This window comes from Neurospora tetraspora (genome assembly GCF_033439725.1).
Source record: "Neurospora tetraspora strain CBS 560.94 chromosome Unknown B0H65scaffold_1, whole genome shotgun sequence".
Lineage (NCBI taxonomy): Eukaryota > Fungi > Ascomycota > Sordariomycetes > Sordariales > Sordariaceae > Neurospora > Neurospora tetraspora.
The window spans coordinates 3,473,951-3,491,488 of record NW_026944383.1 but is presented as its reverse complement, the minus strand read 5'-3'; the positions used below and the strand labels follow the sequence as shown (position 1 = coordinate 3,491,488).

The 17,538-nt window shown below is 52.1% G+C and overlaps 6 protein-coding genes across 6 annotated transcripts; 1 reads left to right on the top strand and 5 right to left on the bottom strand.

Annotated features, from left to right (window-relative positions):
- Positions 1–269: 269 nt before the first annotated feature.
- On the bottom strand, positions 270–2,593 carry B0H65DRAFT_484312 (uncharacterized protein). Its single transcript, XM_062827671.1, has 4 exons — positions 2,271–2,593; positions 1,733–2,179; positions 987–1,662; positions 270–921 (listed from the first exon to the last, which is right to left on the bottom strand). The coding sequence occupies exons 1-4, from the start codon at positions 2,358–2,360 to the stop codon at positions 716–718; spliced, it is 1,419 nt and encodes a 472-aa protein (XP_062686353.1). The 5' UTR covers positions 2,361–2,593; the 3' UTR covers positions 270–715.
- Positions 2,594–3,250: 657 nt separating this feature from the next.
- B0H65DRAFT_584706 (class I glutamine amidotransferase-like protein) lies at positions 3,251–4,553 on the bottom strand (the record flags this gene model as incomplete). Its single annotated transcript, XM_062830906.1, has 3 exons — positions 3,957–4,553; positions 3,446–3,850; positions 3,251–3,381 (listed from the first exon to the last, which is right to left on the bottom strand). Exons 1-3 carry the CDS (start codon positions 4,153–4,155, stop codon positions 3,251–3,253), a joined length of 735 nt encoding a protein of 244 aa, XP_062686352.1. The 5' UTR covers positions 4,156–4,553.
- An 855-nt stretch (positions 4,554–5,408) lies between these two features.
- B0H65DRAFT_31014 (glycosyl transferase family group 2-domain-containing protein) lies at positions 5,409–8,131 on the bottom strand. Its single transcript, XM_062823281.1, has 4 exons — positions 7,234–8,131; positions 6,865–7,090; positions 6,181–6,739; positions 5,409–6,113 (listed from the first exon to the last, which is right to left on the bottom strand). The coding sequence occupies exons 1-4, from the start codon at positions 7,810–7,812 to the stop codon at positions 5,522–5,524; spliced, it is 1,956 nt and encodes a 651-aa protein (XP_062686351.1). The 5' UTR covers positions 7,813–8,131; the 3' UTR covers positions 5,409–5,521.
- Positions 8,132–10,730: 2,599 nt separating this feature from the next.
- B0H65DRAFT_30968 (uncharacterized protein) lies at positions 10,731–11,532 on the bottom strand. Its single transcript, XM_062823278.1, has one exon. The coding sequence runs from the start codon at positions 11,330–11,332 to the stop codon at positions 10,778–10,780; it is 555 nt and encodes a 184-aa protein (XP_062686350.1). The 5' UTR covers positions 11,333–11,532; the 3' UTR covers positions 10,731–10,777.
- Positions 11,533–12,156: 624 nt separating this feature from the next.
- On the bottom strand, positions 12,157–13,178 carry B0H65DRAFT_30966 (Fms-interacting protein-domain-containing protein). The gene is made up of 3 exons (XM_062823277.1): positions 12,705–13,178; positions 12,391–12,634; positions 12,157–12,322 (listed from the first exon to the last, which is right to left on the bottom strand). Exons 1-3 carry the CDS (start codon positions 13,061–13,063, stop codon positions 12,281–12,283), a joined length of 645 nt encoding a protein of 214 aa, XP_062686349.1. The 5' UTR covers positions 13,064–13,178; the 3' UTR covers positions 12,157–12,280.
- A 1,219-nt stretch (positions 13,179–14,397) lies between these two features.
- B0H65DRAFT_30951 (HlyIII-domain-containing protein) lies at positions 14,398–16,154 on the top strand. The gene has a single exon (XM_062823273.1). It carries the CDS (start codon positions 14,589–14,591, stop codon positions 16,059–16,061), a length of 1,473 nt encoding a protein of 490 aa, XP_062686348.1. The 5' UTR covers positions 14,398–14,588; the 3' UTR covers positions 16,062–16,154.
- The last annotated feature ends 1,384 nt before the right edge of the window (positions 16,155–17,538 follow it).

Below are 17,538 nucleotides of genomic sequence, written 5' to 3'. Positions count from 1 at the left end.
GTAACGCGCGAGGCCTAGTTTGGCGACAGTCGGGAGCCGCGGCGGCTATGATGATGATAGTGAAAGATAAAATGATGATACCTAGTGAGAGATGGAAGCAGAACGGGGGGGAAAGATGCGGATGGAGTTTGTCTCGGTGTTGAATTACGACAAGGTGCAGTGAATGACGAGTAGGGCAGCTCAAAATGTATCATCCTAATCACTCATCAGATGCGCCTCCCTTACTCCAAGTCAACAACACTTACCTCTGAAGGCACGAACACTCACGGCAGGTGCGACTACGATTCTGAAAAGAACCACAGCGTTTGTAGCAAACCGTCACTCTTTCCTGGAAGTTGTTACCGTACGTCATTTAGAGGCACTTTCCTCGACATCTTGAAACATCGAAGAAGGTTGCTGACCCGAGTGTAGGTATCATAGAAATGTTGCTTCTTTGCAATTGAAAGACGCAGTATAGAGTATCTCGTGCCCCTTGAACGATGTACAACCCAAAGTACAGAAAGAAATCCAGACCCGAAACTTTTGACATTATGCTGCTGAAATGACGTTCCCACTTCCTTGACCAAACCCAACATGAGCGCAAGGAAATATGTGCTGACGAAAGAAAACCCGAGACTTGCTAGCCATAGAATACGAGAGGTTGCGATTGACAACCGCCATAGAAATCGCAACGCTAGCCAAAGCCTTCATACCTCACGCTTCGAGATGTCACGATTTACTTGATCTCAAGGAGCTTGACGTCGAAGATCAAAGTGCTGTTGGCGGGGATGCCGGGAAGGGCACGGCTGCCGTAGGCATGGTGCGCGGGAATGGTGAGACGACGCTCACCACCAACAGCCATGCCAGCAACACCGATGTCCCAACCCTTGATCACCTCACCCTTGCCGAGCTTGAAGGAGAACGGGGCACCCTTCTTGTTGGCTGTATTACAATATTAGTCTCTAGTCAACATTGTGAGAGTGTTAGTGTGGAAGAGTGAGACTTACAGTCGAAGACCTTGCCGTTCTGGAGCTTTCCGATGTAGCGCATGCCGACACGGTCGCCGTTCTTGGCAGCACGGCCGGAACCAACCTTCCTGTCGTCGATGGTGACGCCCTGGACAACCTTGACGGTAGAGGTAGGCTTCTTGTTCTCAAGCTTGTCCTTGGCAGGGCCAGTAGGACCCTGCTCGAGGTTCTTGGCGAACTGGACCTTCTTGTCGGACTTGGTCTCCTTCTTAGGCTCCTCCTTCTTAGGCTCCTCCTTCTTGGCCTCCTCAACCTTCTGCTTCTTCTGCTGCTTCTTGCTGAGCTTCTTGTCGTCCTTGGAGATCATGGCATCAAGACCCTCGGCATCGTCCTCGGCGGGGCGCTTCTTGCCCTTCTTGCTGGTGTCGACAAGCTTGGGAGCCTCCTCTTCATCTTCCGAGGTGATCTCCTTGACACGGGGGGTGCCGTCGAGCTCGTCGAGCTCGTCGCTCATATCGTCGGAATCGTCATCCTCGCCGCCAAGGGGGAAGTCGTAATCCTCGTCGTCGGACTCATCCTCGTCATCCTCGCTGTCCTCCTCGTCATCCTCGGGAACAACGAAGTTACCGGTGAGGTAAACAGAGTGGGTACCCTGGACGCAGAAGAAGACCTTCTCGCCCTCGCCGATGGTGATGTTGATGGGCTGCTGGTAGTTCTGTATATGGGAAATCAGGTTAGCTCTGAGAACTCGAACATGCGTTTACCGAGTGGAAGGGGTTTCTTACGCGCTCAGTGTCGAGAGTGCAGACAACGTAGTCCTCGAGCTGGAGGTCATCCTCGCCGCAGCAGTCGCTCTCCTCGTCGCTCTCCTCCTCGTCGGACTCGCTGGCCTTGCCCTTGCCCTTCTTGCCCTTCTTGCCGTTGGGCTTGGCGTCCTCCATCTCCTCATCAGACTCCTCCTGGGTAGCAGCCATAAGCTTCTTGATGGCAGCCTCCTGCTTGGCCTTCTTGGACTTGGAGGGATCGCTGGGGCCACCGTTGGCCTCGTCGTCAGAGTCGCCGCCGCCGAGGAGGGACTGGAGGTACTCATCCTCCTCCTCATCATCATCGTCGTGGTCGTGGCCAGTAGCCTTGATGATCTTCAGGGTCGAGCGGGGGAGAGTGGGAATGTTGCCCTGGCCGTCAGCCTCAGGAGCCTTGGTGGGATCGAGGGCAGCCATGGTGATGTGAATCTGGAATCCATGTCGTTAGCTCCGTGCAACCCATTGCAGCGCCATTGCCTGCGAACGAGAGAGTCAAAAGCTCCGGAAAGTGTGCACTTACGATAGCAGGGAACTCAGAGGCGGCGGGAATGAGGATCTCGCCAGGAGGAACCTCCAAGCCAAAGACGGCGACGGGCATAAGGGGAGCCATTGTGAAGATTGGGTGGTGCTTTGCGCCGGGGTATCAAAAAGTCTAGTTGTTAAAGAAAACGAAAGGGACAGGAACTCAAAGTCGTCGTCGGAAGTATACCGTTCTAAAATTGAAAAAATATGAATGGGCTTGGTAGAAAAAGTCTGAAGATGGATGCGACCAGTTTGACTTGGGGAAAGGCAGAGAATTGCGATCGAGGGCGAGGGCGGTCGGCAGAAAAACCGAAGTTCAGGCGAACTGCACCTTGGGATCCAGAAAAATTTCGAGGCACCCCACCGTCTGTACCGTCTGTTAGCGATAAGACTTCCTTATCGGATCACTGCCACCCTCCCGTGCCTCCCCAGCGGGCAGGCCAGGCTAAGGTAGCAGGGGTAAACCGGCCAATGCAGACCGGTCTGCTAACAAAAGCGGGGAAGAGTTCGACGACCTAGCTCCGCGCTAACGTCGTGCAGACCCTGACGTGCCTGGAGCTGGCATGGAAACCTTGCGACGACGGGAACTTCAACATTGCAACCCGCTATCACCGACTCAAGGCTTGCTGTTGGTCGTCGCGGGACTGCGAGCTCTTTGCATCTGCAAGATTGATAGCCGCCAGAGCAGAGAGCATCAAGTGTGAGGCATAAGAATGAACATCATGCATCACAGGCACTTGTCTTGAGTCTCCCGGCGTCACCATCCCGCATCATCGTTCCCCCCAGGCTCACGGTTCACTCCACTTGTGTGAGAGGATCCACCAACGAAAGCATCACAAGGGACAAAAGTAAACAACCTTCAGGCATCTTCTCCTCTCGAGTCACTTCAACTTCCCTATCCCCGTGAAAGTCACCTTGATAACCCGGCATGCCACAGTCATCCCAACATCAACTCAATAGTCTCCAGAGCTAGTACCCTCAATCCTCATACCTCTGCGGCCTCTCATCCACCTCAACGAACTTCAATCCCAACTCAGCCACTGGGCCCGGGAAGTGACGGCTCTGCCTCGCGTAAGCCGCAACGAGATCATTACCGTTCGTTACGCCTCCTATAGGCATCATTGGATGTCAGCCCGATCTTCTGGGGCTAGTCAGGAAGGGATGAAAACAAACCACTAGACCAAAGATTCCCATCCCCCACCCACCTCAACTCCTCCCCCACCCAAATAACCTCCTGGTCCTCGAATCTCGTCCGCAGATCTCCCTGTAGCCCTCGCGGTCCACAGGCTTTCTTGCCTTTGAGGATCCCGGCCGCACCGCAGAGGTAGATGCCTGAGCAGACGCTCAGGATGTCTGTCGTTTTCGTCTCGTTGTTGCTGGTGTTGTTCGCATGCCCTGCTAGCCACGACAGAGCGGCTGGGTCCTCTTCGAAGTCAAGCTTAGGATCCGGTCCCGGAACCAAGACGATGTCAAGCTTTCCCGGTGCCACTTCTGGACTGGAGAAGTGATGCGTGCAGAGGATGTTCATGGAGGCGGTTAGCGGGATTGGGTGGCTGCTGGGGGGGACTTTGCTGATGTCTTTGTTTTTTGTCAGTTATCCAGCTTACTACTGTCTCTAGCAGTAGGTTGTTGACGACGGCAGATCAGATGGAAGGGCCCCATTGGACATGAGACTAAAACTCACAGAATATCTCAACACTAGGCGCCAACTTGTAGATACCCGGGGGAACCATGCCCTCCCCCACCATGGAGAAGTACTCTCTGCTCATGGAGGCAAGGATGTCGATGCATGCTGTGTCGAGCAGCTGGGCGCCGTAGGGGATGAAGACGCCTATGCGCACCACCTTACGGTTGTTGCTTGTAGCGGAAGAGGTGTTGTTCATTGTGCCTAGATCGTTTGGGGTGAGTAGCGTACGGTGTTCCTCAGAGTGGTCGATTTCGGAGTTGTAATCGTAGGTGAGTGAGTTCTCAATGATCAATGAACATCACATCTCGTCATGATCGGGCTGTGTTGTGTGTTTTATACCAGACCTACCCTCTGGTGTTTCTATTGATCACTAGGTGGCCTTGACCAAACCACCAAACTCTCTCTCCTAACGTTCTTCACGATCATACTCTCCCGAAACAATACGGAGCATAGAGGCATCGGACATGGTGACACCCTTGAAAACACTATGGATCTGTTTAGCTTTTTCAGCCCAGAGTCTTAGCGACGCAAAAGGGTTGGTCAGCTATTGGACGATTCATGTCACAACCTCCGAGCGCTCTCGGAATCCAACTTTCTATAGTCCGAGTAGGCTCGGATGTGACTATCATGGCAGAAAAACTTGCTCATATCAGAAGTTAGCGTATCCTCAGTCGTTGCTAGAATATTAAGTTATGCAAAGCGATGTATGTGTAGTGGTTGTACAATCGTTGTCGCCCGGCTTCCTCCGGTTTTCTCCCTTCAATTAGCATCACATGTCCCATTTTGGTGCGAGTGTATGGACACACCGAATCTACCGACTATTCCATTTACAGACTCGGTTGTCTAACTGTCTTCTCTAACCGATGAGTTCATGCTTCGTTTTCTGACCAGGAGAGAAGAAGTAGGAGACATCTCTTACAGAGGTACTTCTCAATGTTGACTATAGATGTAATTTTTGAGTGTAGGCTACTCATAACAGATAAATCATCGTTCTCTTCCCAACTCGTAAGCTCCTTGAGTCCTTCATTCGCATCGTGGTGATTGAGGTTGGGATCCCCTTTTGTTCAGTGAAAAGCCCGACCTGTTTCACCTAATGATGATGCCCTCCCGTCCTCCTCATGTTCCCTCCATCTTGGCATTAGACCTAATATTAACATTATCCCCTAGCTCGCCACAAGGTAGGCCGTTTGGTTTCCCAGTTAGCACACCTGGTAGAAAACCAAAACCGAAATACGAATCTAGATGCAAAATCCCAGCTCCCAGCCATGCAGAGCAAAACCGCAATATGTACAGCAAATTGCCCCATAACCCCTTAGAGCCGAAAGACTGCCACTAGCAAAGTGTAGAAAAAAAGAATAGTATGGTGTGACTGTTGAGCGCACTGAACAGAGACAGCTGATTTGAGCCTCAAGCAGTCAGTAACTAAATAAAGTAACGAGCTCAAAAGTATAACTTGCTAGTTCGTCATCCAAGGGGCTGTTAGGCGACAACGCTGGAAATCGGAAGAGGTGAAGAAGAAAACTACCGAAGAATTGAACGACGCCACAAAGTTTCCCTCTTCTTCATACCATTGTCTCAACCTTTATTTTTGGTGTTGATGAGACTGATTTTCCTCTCTGTCGGGTCACCTTTTTGCTCACGGTATAGACCAGGTCCAACGTCCAAAAGTGCTGGATCAGAGCTTGAGCGCAAGGAATGGAGCCGTATACCGTAGCGACTAGTGGGACCATGAAATAGTCAATCCAGTTCTTCTTGGGCGCTCGGTGCGAGAAGTGCATGCCCTTGGTGAGGCCGGCGTCGCTCATCTCCTTCTCGCGAGTTTCGACGCAAATCTTGTGAAATCTTTCGTAGAGGAAGAGGTATAGGCCAACCTCTATGAACCCAAAGGTGCGTAGGACGTTGCAAACACCAAATATCCATCCTATGCCAGGCGCATCAGCCGCCCCGTCTACCAGCCACAGGTACAGCGTAGACCCGATCACCAGGATAGTCATCTGAACTGGCAGGAAATGGGCTTCGAATAGTCGATGAAACAAAACAAAGATACGGGTGTAGTCTGGCCCTTCTAACGTATCGGTGACGATATCCGAGAAGAAGCCATTACAGTTGGATGTATCGAGTTGGGTTTCGGGGATGTAGCGATCGGAGTCGTTTCTGATTAGATTAAACTCATGTTAGCGTACAATTTCCACCTACAAGAATGGACGCAGATAGTACTCACGGAGATGTATGAAGCGGGCGAATTGCGCGCGATGTGTGCTTCCTTTCCCTCCAAACCTCAACCATCTTCCTCAATGCGTAGCCCGTATCCAAAGCGCCCCACATGTGGCGTAGCGCTTGTTTATACCGGGCCGACATGTCCATGCCGATTCCTCTGAGGCCCTTGTCGCGCCCGCCGCCGGTAACGTTGGTCTGGCTGACGGGGCTCAAGACCGTTCGGACGGTGAGGTTCCCGTTGAGGGCGAAGAAGCACTTCAGATACATGTGAAGGTCCTCTCCGATGGCCTCCGAATCGCAATCCCAACCTCCAACCCTGTCGACCAATTCAAGTGGCAGAGAGTACACTGATGTTGGGGGCGCAACATACGACCCTTCATGTAATCCCGACATACCGGCGGCGGACCACATGATGTCCGCAACCCGGACAATAGCAGGCACATTGTGAGCATTACGGTCGAAGATAATCGGCGCGGAATACAAGGTGGTCGTCGCCGTTCGGGGATGTGCCACGTGCATTGTAGTGACTAGCGTGAAGTAATTGGCCATGAGATGGCTGTCGGCTGCATTATGGGGGTGGCTTGTTAGCGAATCACGATGCGCAATCAAGCTTGCAAGAAGCCAAGAGCGGAAGGCGTAGGATTTAAGAGCCGGAAGCTACCCTCCAATACGACGCCGCGGCACTTACCATCGATTCCAGTCACGATCACATCTTTCCGTTGAGCAGGTGTATATCTCTGGCTGAGCTGTCTCGCTGCCCACGCAAGGTTGCTCCCCTTTCCTGCCAATTCTCCTGGGATGTCCGACGGGTGTACGGTAAAGCTGATGGACCGAAATCGTTTCGTGAACTCGTTCGCGAGCAACATGGCTTTGGTCTCCACATTGCTTTCCCGCTGTTCCATGGCTAGGTAGACCTGGTAAAGAGCCGTCAGTCTAGAGTCCACAACTTCACTTCTCTCGCTTCGCTCCTTACAGCCCTACTAGCGGAGCCCTAAGGAAGTTTTCCATCGCCGGGAGCAACTTGAGTTCAGGTACGGATCTGGGATGGGAGACTCACATCGTAGGTGGCTCGTGCTTGAGGGTGCGATGCCAAAACCTCGAGTGTTTCCCTTAGCGTGTCGTTTTCTTCCTTATAATTGGGAATGACGATGGCATGGAGGATCGTGTTGGGCGGCTCTTCGGAGTCAACGCTGAGCTCGATGTCGGATTCTCCAGCTTCGCTGCTTGAGCTTGAGGCCAACCCCCTGGAGGAGGTAAGAGTTTCGGCGCTGGATAACGAGGTCGAAGAACCGCGGCGCTGATGGGCAAAATCGAGGTCTCTGGCGGCCGCAATGCGCGCCATCTTCTGAAGGCTCTTCGTGATTGTGAAAACGGCCCAGTTTGAACGAAGTGGGAATATGACGACGAGCAAGTGGATGAGAAGGCAGTAGTAGGCGAACACGCGCACCCGGTTGCTGGGGCCGAGGAGGTTGTCGGTAGGCGCATTGGAGGCAAGACTGTCGTCGATTGGCTCATGTTGTTTATAGCCATGTAGTTGATGCCCGCGTTCTCCAGAGATAACCCAGTATGATAGCCATATCGTACCGGCCATAGCCAGACCGCCGGCGCGGCGGGAACACCACGTAATGAGGAACATCTGGATATCGGAAGAGGTGATTAATGTTACGAGGTGCGAAAAGAAACAATAAGTGTCGTAAGAAAATGAAGTTGTGCAGTCGAACCAGGACTGAAGGTTGTGCCGGTATGGTGGCCGGTGAGAAAGAGAAAGGGAAAAGGTCGAAGGAAGGGCCGAAATCCAGTCAGGATCAGCATCGATCAACTGGCAAACGTGGATGGTCCGGAAAGTGGCTTTTGAAATGTAAGTTGTTCAAACAAGCGCGACCCTTGCAACAACTAACCCTAGAATTTTACATTTGCAAGAGTATCATCACCATACGGTACCTCACCGCCGATAACCAACCACGGCTCATTTGTGGCCAAAGACACAACGGTGCCTGAACATAGCGGGACTTGAGCGGAACCTCCTCGGACACGTTCCAGATCATTCAACGGGGATTGGTGCCCGGTCAAAAGGTACACGTGGGAGGAGCACGGGAATAGGAAGCTGTGGGAATGGGACTGGGAAGACCCTCGGGGAGAGGAGGGAGTGGCGGTTCGGTAGGCGGTGCAGTTGGCTGTGCTGCTGGCTGCACCGGCGCCGGAGGATGGGTGGAGTTTGTACCGCTCTTGCGATTACTGTACAGGAAGATCAGACGACCGGACACTTCTCTGTTCAATGTTTCGCAGTGCGTACTTTAATACACTGCAAACTGAAGACGCGTCTACTTCAAATGTCTCCCACTTTTACTTGACAGCGGTGCGTGCGTGTCGTGTATCGGGGTACCAGCTCCCATGCCTCCCGTCAGTCCAAGGCTGGGGTAGCAAGACCTGCCCTACATACGTCCAGGGAGACAGCTCGACTTTTTCACTCAATACACTTCCAGGTTGTTGTTCCAGGTTGAACATCGCCCCTGTCCCGCCTTCCTTCCCTGCTTCGGCTCCCTCAGGGTCAGTGCGTTCGTATGTAACCTAATTTCAGAAGCCCGGGCCTCCCCCTGAAATTTCGCCAATTTTGCATTTCCTGGTCGCCCCGCCCTTGAAGGACACGTTCAGAAGGAGATCCCTCCGTCACCTTGCAAGACCGGACAAAAGGATACTATTGATCCAACATACCGAGTCATCAATCGGCCGTCGCCTCCAACGGCAACCACCCGACTGCGCCTCTGCTCAATACTGCGGATTCTTTGGATCGTTAGACTCAACTGGGCTTTTATGTTGGTATGAGATCCCTTCGGGTAATGAGAAGGTAGGTTGTGTTTGATGCTCCGTCCCGTTTCACATGTCCCTATGCGTTCTGCACAGTATGAGTGGGAAATTATCTCCATGGTTACTTGCCTCTGACACACACCGTGATAATTGATCCTACGAGGTGCAGATAGGCAGACACATTCAAGTATTGACCCTAGGTGTTGATCCTTCCACATTCGGTTTCTTTTAATCTCCTTTTTGGTCCCTGTGGATTCGTGGAAAGCCCTGGCGGTCTAGATCTTCTAGCACTCCGGTACCGCTTTTTTTTCACTCGATATCGTTTTGCTCAACCAATCCTGTTACTGGATCGCTCCCAAGAAATCCTGTGACCCGCATCAACTCACGAGTAGATTGGTCGAAGCTAGATATTCCCGGCGCTATACTTCAGGCTGCTGCCTACCGTTTGAATCTAACAAATCAAGCTTTCCCCCAGAAAAAACAAGCTTCGCCAAGGGCGGGAAGGAAGAACGCCCAAGAAGCAGCAATAAACTCAGCTCGACGGGACCTGCCACCGTGCAGAGAGTAGACTCAGCTCCGATATCTAGCATCGTGATGTGAGTGAAACCACATCAAGTGGAAAAAAGCGATATACCGTCTGTCGGTTCGGTTCGGATGCGTGAATACCAGATACGGAGAAGGATCAAGTATCTCTCGGTCGGGACTGGGTTCTCTGTGTCCAATGTCTTGCCGCTTGAACCGACATCTGTTGGGCCAGCTGTGCGGAGGCGGGATATATCTAGACTACTTAACAGCTTCGGGCAGCACTTTCAGCATTTGGTCTTATCTTATCTGTCATTAACATCCACGCTCAAAATTTAGGGCAGAGTCCGTTAGGCCACAGTCGGTCTTTCCCGAAATTTTCTCCAAGAAAATGGTCGTTCCTCCTTCGCGCTCAAGACCAAAGCATTGCACTCTCACCTGGACCAAATGCACTCCCTTAAAAGTGCATGAAGAGGTTTGAAAAACTGAAGACGGGGATTTCATCCATTTATCCATTGTTCAAGTTAGAATGCATCGTAAGATTGCGTAAACCTAAGGGCACTGCTATTGCATATAGTAGAGGTGTTGGCTCATTGCCGATGTTGTTTGCTGGTCCAGTGCCCAGTTCTGATATCAATTTTCTGTACGGCGCTAAAAAGGCGGGAAGTCCTTCCCAAACAAGTTAAGTAGTCTACAAGATATAGGGGGAGGGGGTAGTCTAGATATAGCCCGCCTCATCCGAGCCAACTGACATGTCCTTTGACATGATTATGTTAGTAGACCTTCTTTCACTGTGGTCCTTGGGCAGCTCCGGGCGTCAAGGGCTTCTGTAGCTGGTGAAATTGAGGCCACGGTAATGTCCCTATTATTCGGTTGACACGATGTGATCCGTGATGGTTCTCTTTCTCTGCCAGGCCCAGGCCATGTTTGTGCCCGAATTTGTCAGGCACTACAAACTCACAGCTGCACAGTACACGATTCCTTCAAATCAGCTGTATGTAGGGCTTTGGAAAAGGCGTAAGTTTCAATATAATTCCCTCGCAGGTTGTTGCGCGGGCTGGGTATCCCTTGCACAAAGGACTTGGAAGGGTCTTTATTTCAGGGTCTCTTCATTGGCGCTTCTGGATCTTTGTGAGAGCCCAGATAGGCAAGCCCAGACATTCATGCCATGTCTGACTTGACCAAGTCTGGCTCTTTCTTCATCACAAGTCGGACCTGCGTCCTGCTGTCAGGCAGCATGACAGGCAGGTGCTTGTCCTCCAGGATATATTCGGCTAGTCAGACACGGAGTGTCTAGATCCCGGGAGTTCTTCTCCCGGATCATCAATCAATTGATCATCATCAAGTCTGACTTCTTTTCCATCACCTTCGTGACGAGTCAGGCATCTTACATATACCATCGTGCTTTCCCAGGAAATACCCAAGTTCCCATCGTCGTAGGCATTATAAAATGCAGGTACGTAACTCTGTAACCACAGGATCGGGCAGGTTACATTCCCATCTGTACGTGTTGCTCCTGCTTGGCGATAGTGGCTTTTGGACGCACGTGGGCTGCTGCTCTTCAATGACAGGCCCCTTGAGACTTGGCGTTGGCCTGGCTGAACACAACGGGCAAGATAACCAAAGGAAGCCCAACACATCGACTTGATGAGCGAGGAAGGTGCATAGTAAGTCATGGTCAACTTGAACAGTCCGCCTTGTCGTGAGGAACCGCAGATTATTTCGGGTCGGTCCTCTGCGCCTTCAGAATCTCCCTGAGAACCAGGTATCTTGCACACAATGATTGTCTGGGCTATTACACAGGTCCCAAGGAGTAGTAATCTCCACATGTATCACGGAGAAATCGCGAGCTTGCAGAAACCATGTCACACCGCGTAAAATGGTTGTCAAACCATATGCAAGTACTGGTAGAGTACACAGCCCTGCAAGATTAGAGGGGATAAAACTCGATAGGGAATTCGAGAACAAATCTCCCATAGGGGTCAAGCGTCATGTTGTAATCCGTAATGTTCATATGCAGAGTTTCAGTCGGGTTTCAGTCGGGCTCCTGTCCCCTTCCCCTTGATTCCGCGTACCAGGCTAGAACACAGCCCACGGTGCAGACATCATCCAAAGATGTTGTATTCCACTGTACCCAACCATAAGTATCCTTGCAGTTGGAACTTTGACGACACTTGCACCGGCATGCCTATAAAGATGGGCGTGCTTCTTGTCCATTCCTCCCTTAATTCACAACGCTCGCAAGGCTAGCGAGCACCGGTATGACGACCGGCGTGGCCTTACTCCACATTTTCCCTGACGACAGAATTGACAGGTATGAGCTTCATCATTCTGCGTAGGCACGATTCCAACGTCGACGTAGCCTTTCAGACGACACCCTTCTTCGACATTAACAGAAGGGCCTACTGAACGGGCAAGCTCCATGGTAACATCAGGCCCGGTCTTATCTTGGACCAAACGCGTGCCCGGTCCCAGAAAATAACCCAGCCATGTGTCTCCCTCGAAGCCGGTGGGCGAGGAACAAACCATAGTAAGGCTGGTGACCTTGAGACAATGTGGCTCTTGCTTTGAGCACTAGAGCTTGCATCTCGTGCAAGACTCAATAGCCATCGTCTTATGTGGCGGTTTTTAGCGATTGTTGGCTGCTTTGAAGGCGTCTTTGCTGGTATAAACCTCGGTGTGTCACGCACATCCTACGACTGGCAAGGACACGCTGAGTGAACTAGCTACATGGCTCGCGCACAACTGTGAGGTATGGTGCATGAGGGATTGCCGCCTCATACAACCTTCTCGAAGAGCTTTTGGATGGGTTTCGCGGCCTAGTCTTGGGTTAGTCAAGCGTTCACGTCATAAGTCCACAGGACGGGACCAGATTCGAGCTACTCACATCGATGAATTTCTCCAAATCCTTGTCCAGATTGGCCAGATCGTCGCGTCGCTTTTTGTTGTCGGCAATCAGTTTCTGTTTACGCTTTTGCAACTCGACCCTTTGCTGCTCAAGCGCCTCTCGCTCGGTTCTCTCATGATTGATACGCGCCACCATGAGGTCGTTCTCGTCGTCATCAGCATGCTCGGGATGCAGAGCCAGGAATTCCTCGACAGGGATCAGTGGGAGCTTTTGGTAGGTATGCCTGAAAAAGACCTTTGTTAGCAAACCGCTGTTCCGCCGAAGAACAACCAACGAGTTCAAAGGGAACCAACTCAAAGGACTCGCAGGCTGCGATTTCTCCCTCCAGGTGCCTTTGTTCGTAGTAAAGGTTTTGCAGTTGAAGATGGAGCACGTCGACCTCGTGACGCGCCTCTGCTGTCTGACCCTTCGTCTCACGCGCCTTGAAATGGGCGGACCGGTGTAGACCGCGTAGTTGGGCGATGTTGGTGTTGAGCAGTTTCTGTTGCTTTGAGATTTCCGCCTGGGCTTCCAAAGGCAGAGGCCCGTTTCCTGCAGCATCAAGAGCCTCTTGGATGCGATCAATGAGAACCACGGCTTGCTCGCGCGCGGCTCTCGACGTGTCAAGAACCGTAACGAGCAAGGGATCGGTGATGGGTCCGTCGGCAGCCATGGTAATCGTCGGTATCGTGGTTGGTGTCGATCGGTTGTGACGGCAATCCGGATGTTCAAGTTGCCGAAGCTGTGAATAGCACGAATCTCGATAAGAACACGACTTAGCAGGGCCAACTGCCGTGGAGGTGTGTAAGCCAAGATCGGTTTTGAATAGCGCAGGTCCGAATGACGACAATATTTGAGAGAGGGGTGAATGCAATTTCCCAGAGTGGTTTAACGGGCGGAGGTTATGAGGTCGCAGTGTGATCGATCAGCCGTCGTCAATCCTTCTGATTTCGCGGGGAAGGTGTGTCGCTTGTGGTTCCTGGATGAAGCCGTAGGTATTGATCTGGGGATTTTCGCCCAGGGCAGGCATGAACAAAGACAGGCTTGGCGGACACTTCGTTCGTTGCCTCGCACGTGCCTTGGTGGATCAGCGTCACAGGCTCGAAACAGCACAGTCGGGTGGGGGTTCGAGCGCGGTAGGGCCGCAATTCCGCGACGTCATTGGCCAGGGAGGGACAAAGAACCCCTTTCCAGGTTTTTCCTAGCCCGAACCATGTGCGGTTTAGGCGGTTCTAGGCATTCCCCTTTCAGGAAAAGAACGGAATGGTTCCTGATGACCGCCAAATGCACCGCAATCATGATGGCCGCACAATGAAACTGTGAATGGCAGCTTACCAAAATGCCCGGTTTCTTTGCATCCCACCCGTCATGCCCCGTTTTGCCCTGCCTGCGGGAGGGACTTCAGCCTGCAAAAGAAAAAGTGAAGAAGCGGAAGGTGGGAGCAGTTGTGGCCCATTAGTCCATCAAAACAGCACGCCCAGCAAAGAAAAGAGGCTACGGCGGCTAGGCACGCTCGGCGCGCTGTGCGGGCGACTAATAGGATGAGAGAATAAAAGTGGAAGCCTTCCACTTCGGGCTCTCTGGAACTTTTGGGAGTCTGGGCTGTTTCCCTTCACCCTTTCCATTCGGTGTCTCCTGTGTCTGTGGGTTTCTTACCGCGTTCCCATCTTGATCTCCACCCTGGTCTCCTTTCATAAGTTTTGTTCTCGAACTTTTTTGCTCTGTTGTCTATATAATCATTCATACGTTGCGCTGTCAATTGTCTACAGGCGGTATTTGCAAACAAGTATCGGGCGTCGAGATACCTGCAAGTCATCCGGACTGCAGTGCGGACCCACGCAATTTTTTACCCTCTGGAATCCGTTGTTTTGTTTCCTCCGAACGAATCGAAATCCCCTGACACGCGCGAATCTAGTGGTCAATCGGTACTCCGTCGGAACCCAAAGCCCCTCCCGTCCCGACGTCCTTCCCACCTCTGTGGCAGACTTTAACTTCTCTGTGTCACCACTCCCGCTTCCACTTCCGATACCGTGTCTTGACATCCTTCTTGCTGCACGTAAAAAGCGGGCTCACCGGTTGACGCCACCATTGTTCGGATTACAGGCCTGGATCACACTGCTTCTCGGGTAACGACCAGACCACGCACGGCACTCGCCTCTTGCCAAACCTCGAGTAACCGACCGAACAACCGCACAACCATGGAGTGTGCTTCCCCCTTTTCCTTCGCCGCCCACGATGACAACACCGAGGCCCGGGCCTCGGGCGCGGCTAATGCCCCCGAAAGGCCGGCCCTCCGGAATCGCCGGAAATCCCAGCTCAATGCCCGGAGGAAGTCGTTTGTCAACAGTATCGTGGATGGCGAAGAAGCCCTGCTTCTCAAGATGGATGCCTTCCTCGCCGAGCTAGAGAACCGGTTGGAGTACTGGGAGAACTATGGAGAGCTGACTCTCGACTCCTCGATCGAGGCGGCCCTGTCTACGCTGCAGGCCGTACGAACAAGATGCTCCCAAGTTTCGGAGGAAGTGATGGGTGCCGGACGCAGACGCCTCCATGTTCTGGTCGAGACCCTAGAGACGAGCTACCACGAGGCCATGGCCGCCGCTGGATCGCTGAACGAAAAGGCCAAGGTCGGCATCGATCTGCTCGACGGGATGCTGGAAGACTTGGAGACCCAGGCCGCCAAGCTTCGTGAGAAGGGACTGGCCAATGCTGCCGAGAGTCTCATGGGCGAGGGCAAGAGAGTTATGGAGGAGGGTATTGAGAGGGCCATGCGTGCTGCCGAGAACCTCGAAGACCATATCCAGCGCGCCATTAATCAGGCGAGAGAGAAGGGCTTGATCAGCTACGAGGAGCTCCCAATCCCGTGGAGGATCAACCCCCATATTCAAAAGGGCTATCGGTTTTCCGAGAACAAGCTGGCTTGCATCAGGTCAGCTTTCACTTTCTCCAACGAGCTGATCAACATCTGGTCCCACGCCCTGGGTCTCATCCTCGTTCTGGCCGTTGCTTTCTACTTCTACCCCACCAGCATCAACTTTTCGCAGAGCACCAAGACCGACATCGCCATCGCCGCCATCTTCTTCTTCGCGGCTTGCCAATGCCTGGCCTGTAGCGTCATCTGGCATACCATGAACTCCGTCGCCGATGTCAACCTGATCTCCATGTTCGCCTGCGTCGACTACACCGGCATCTCGCTTCTCATCGCTGCTTCCATCATCACCACCGAATACACGGCCTTCTACTGCGAGCCCGTTAGCCGGTGGGTCTACATGATCGCGACAGCTTTCCTTGGTGTCGGTGGTGTCATCCTCCCGTGGCATCCTCGCTTTAACGGGCAGGATATGGCCTGGGTGAGAGTCGCTTTCTACATCGGTCTTTCCGCCAGCGGCTTCCTACCCATCTTTCAGATCTGGCTCACCCGCGGCGGCATGTCGGTGTGGGAGCACTATTCGCCTATACTCGAGTCGCTCTTCGTCTACTTCCTCGGCGCTCTCGTCTACGCCAGCAAGGTCCCTGAGAGGTGGTGCCCCGGCATGTTTGACTATGTTGGTGGCAGCCACAACCTTTGGCACATTGCTGTCCTCGGTGGCATCCTGTTCCACTACAACGCCATGCAGGAGTTTTTCTCGAATGCCTTTAGGCGCGCCCAGGATGCTTGCCCTATGTATTAGGCTTAAGGAGACGGAGGCATGAAAGGCCCCATGGTTTCAATGGGGTGCTTTTGGAGTTTAATTCTTTTCTGTTTTGGAATGGGGGCGGGCAAACTACGAGCTACATATCGCTACGCCATTCAAGTCTATCGCTATTCAACAAGCAATCCGCTATGAAGCAACAGAGCCAGCGAGCAAAAAAGTTGGTCAGGTGATAAACGCATTCGCCAGCACTCGAACAGAACGACTATCCCGATACCAAGCTTCCCCTCGCCATGAACCCCCGAGATCAGAGTCGTACTGTCCGTCACGGATGTACTCGAAGCATTCCGTCCGGCGTGGAGACGATGGTTCCCGATATACCATCGCCGCCACCGCCATGTTCTTTAGGCTTGGGGTGGCATATGCGACTGAGATGTGACTGAACTGGTTTTTTGCAATCGAGGACCATCTGTTGCATGCCTTGTGGGCTAGGGTGGGGAACGTTAGTAGATGAAGGAACTTATATGTAGTAGTCTCGATGCTGAGCTTGAAAAGCATGTACATAAAAGGAAAGGAAAGTAGTGAAATGGAATCGAAAGTGACGGAGTATTAATAGGGATGAATTCTGCATTCATAACAGCATTTTGGGCGCAGCGGTATATAGGTTTTAGTTTTTATTTAGGTGTTTATACAAATCTACGTGTACATATCAAGGCATAGGGAAACAAAAGAGGCGCGATAGTATTGTCACGTAGAACTTGCACTGACGCTCCAAAAAGGTCGGACGAAGGTAGTCAAATATTAAAGATGAAGAAAGAAGAGGAAGTTAGTCTATATCGATCGGATGGAATGGGCAGAGCTTCTTACACAGTATACGCGATGATTGTAGGTTAAAAGCCACTGTGGATGCAGTCAGCCAGGAGGGGGTCGTTTTGGGAATAAGGTGGTGATTGATTAGAAGAAAAGTAAGAGAGGGAGAACCCCGGAAAACTAGGTATAAATACCCCTCATTGCTAAGCGCACAGCGCACCTTCCCAAGGTCCAGGTGGGATGAAAGACCAAGGTCCAGATAGTGCTTGGAATGTGCCAATACAAATATGTGGTTTTGAATTATTATATCAATGTTCTATCTGAAGCCACATATCCAACTTTGACACTGAGCCATTATATGCCAGTAGGGTCTAGAGAAAATTTTACCATTTCCCTGGTTCCTGTCCCATAGTCCTATAATCCCATTGTCTCTTTCGTCTGGGAATCCTTGGTACCAAGATTCTGCCGCCTTCTCCCTTCTCTCTTGAAACTATATCATCTCCTCGAAGCAGCAACGGGCGCTTTCTGTGTCCTTGTCTGAACCTGCCTGCGCGGCCGGCATCACGCGAGCCGGGCCCACGTATGGCTTGGGCAATCAAGAGCCGATATATCAACCTCCTACCAGTACACCTTGTATGATGAAGACCTGTTTCTAGGTCACAATTCTGTCGGAATGATACATGGATCGCCGCGGAGCGGTTTCAAG

Excerpts from the sequence above, each read along its gene's own strand:
- B0H65DRAFT_484312 (XM_062827671.1), bottom strand. The coding sequence starts at position 2,360 with ATGGCTCCCCTTATGCCCGTCGCCGTCTTTGGCTTGGAGGTTCCTCCT. Across the intron at positions 1,663-1,732 it reads GCACTCTCGACACTGAGCGC|AACTACCAGCAGCCCATCAA; the intron begins GTAAGAAACCCC and ends TCCCATATACAG. Across the intron at positions 922-986 it reads GAACGGCAAGGTCTTCGACT|CCAACAAGAAGGGTGCCCCG; the intron begins GTAAGTCTCACT and ends ATTGTAATACAG.
- B0H65DRAFT_31014 (XM_062823281.1), bottom strand. The coding sequence starts at position 7,812 with ATGTTCCTCATTACGTGGTGTTCCCGCCGCGCCGGCGGTCTGGCTATG. Across the intron at positions 7,091-7,233 it reads AAGCACGAGCCACCTACGAT|GTCTACCTAGCCATGGAACA; the intron begins GTGAGTCTCCCA and ends GCTCTTTACCAG. Across the intron at positions 6,740-6,864 it reads GATCGTGACTGGAATCGATG|CCGACAGCCATCTCATGGCC; the intron begins GTAAGTGCCGCG and ends CCCATAATGCAG.
- B0H65DRAFT_30968 (XM_062823278.1), bottom strand. The coding sequence starts at position 11,332 with ATGTGGAGATTACTACTCCTTGGGACCTGTGTAATAGCCCAGACAATC.
- B0H65DRAFT_30966 (XM_062823277.1), bottom strand. The coding sequence starts at position 13,063 with ATGGCTGCCGACGGACCCATCACCGATCCCTTGCTCGTTACGGTTCTT. Across the intron at positions 12,635-12,704 it reads GCAGCCTGCGAGTCCTTTGA|GCATACCTACCAAAAGCTCC; the intron begins GTTGGTTCCCTT and ends GGTCTTTTTCAG. Across the intron at positions 12,323-12,390 it reads ATTTGGAGAAATTCATCGAT|GCCGCGAAACCCATCCAAAA; the intron begins GTGAGTAGCTCG and ends ACCCAAGACTAG.
- B0H65DRAFT_30951 (XM_062823273.1), top strand. The coding sequence starts at position 14,589 with ATGGAGTGTGCTTCCCCCTTTTCCTTCGCCGCCCACGATGACAACACC.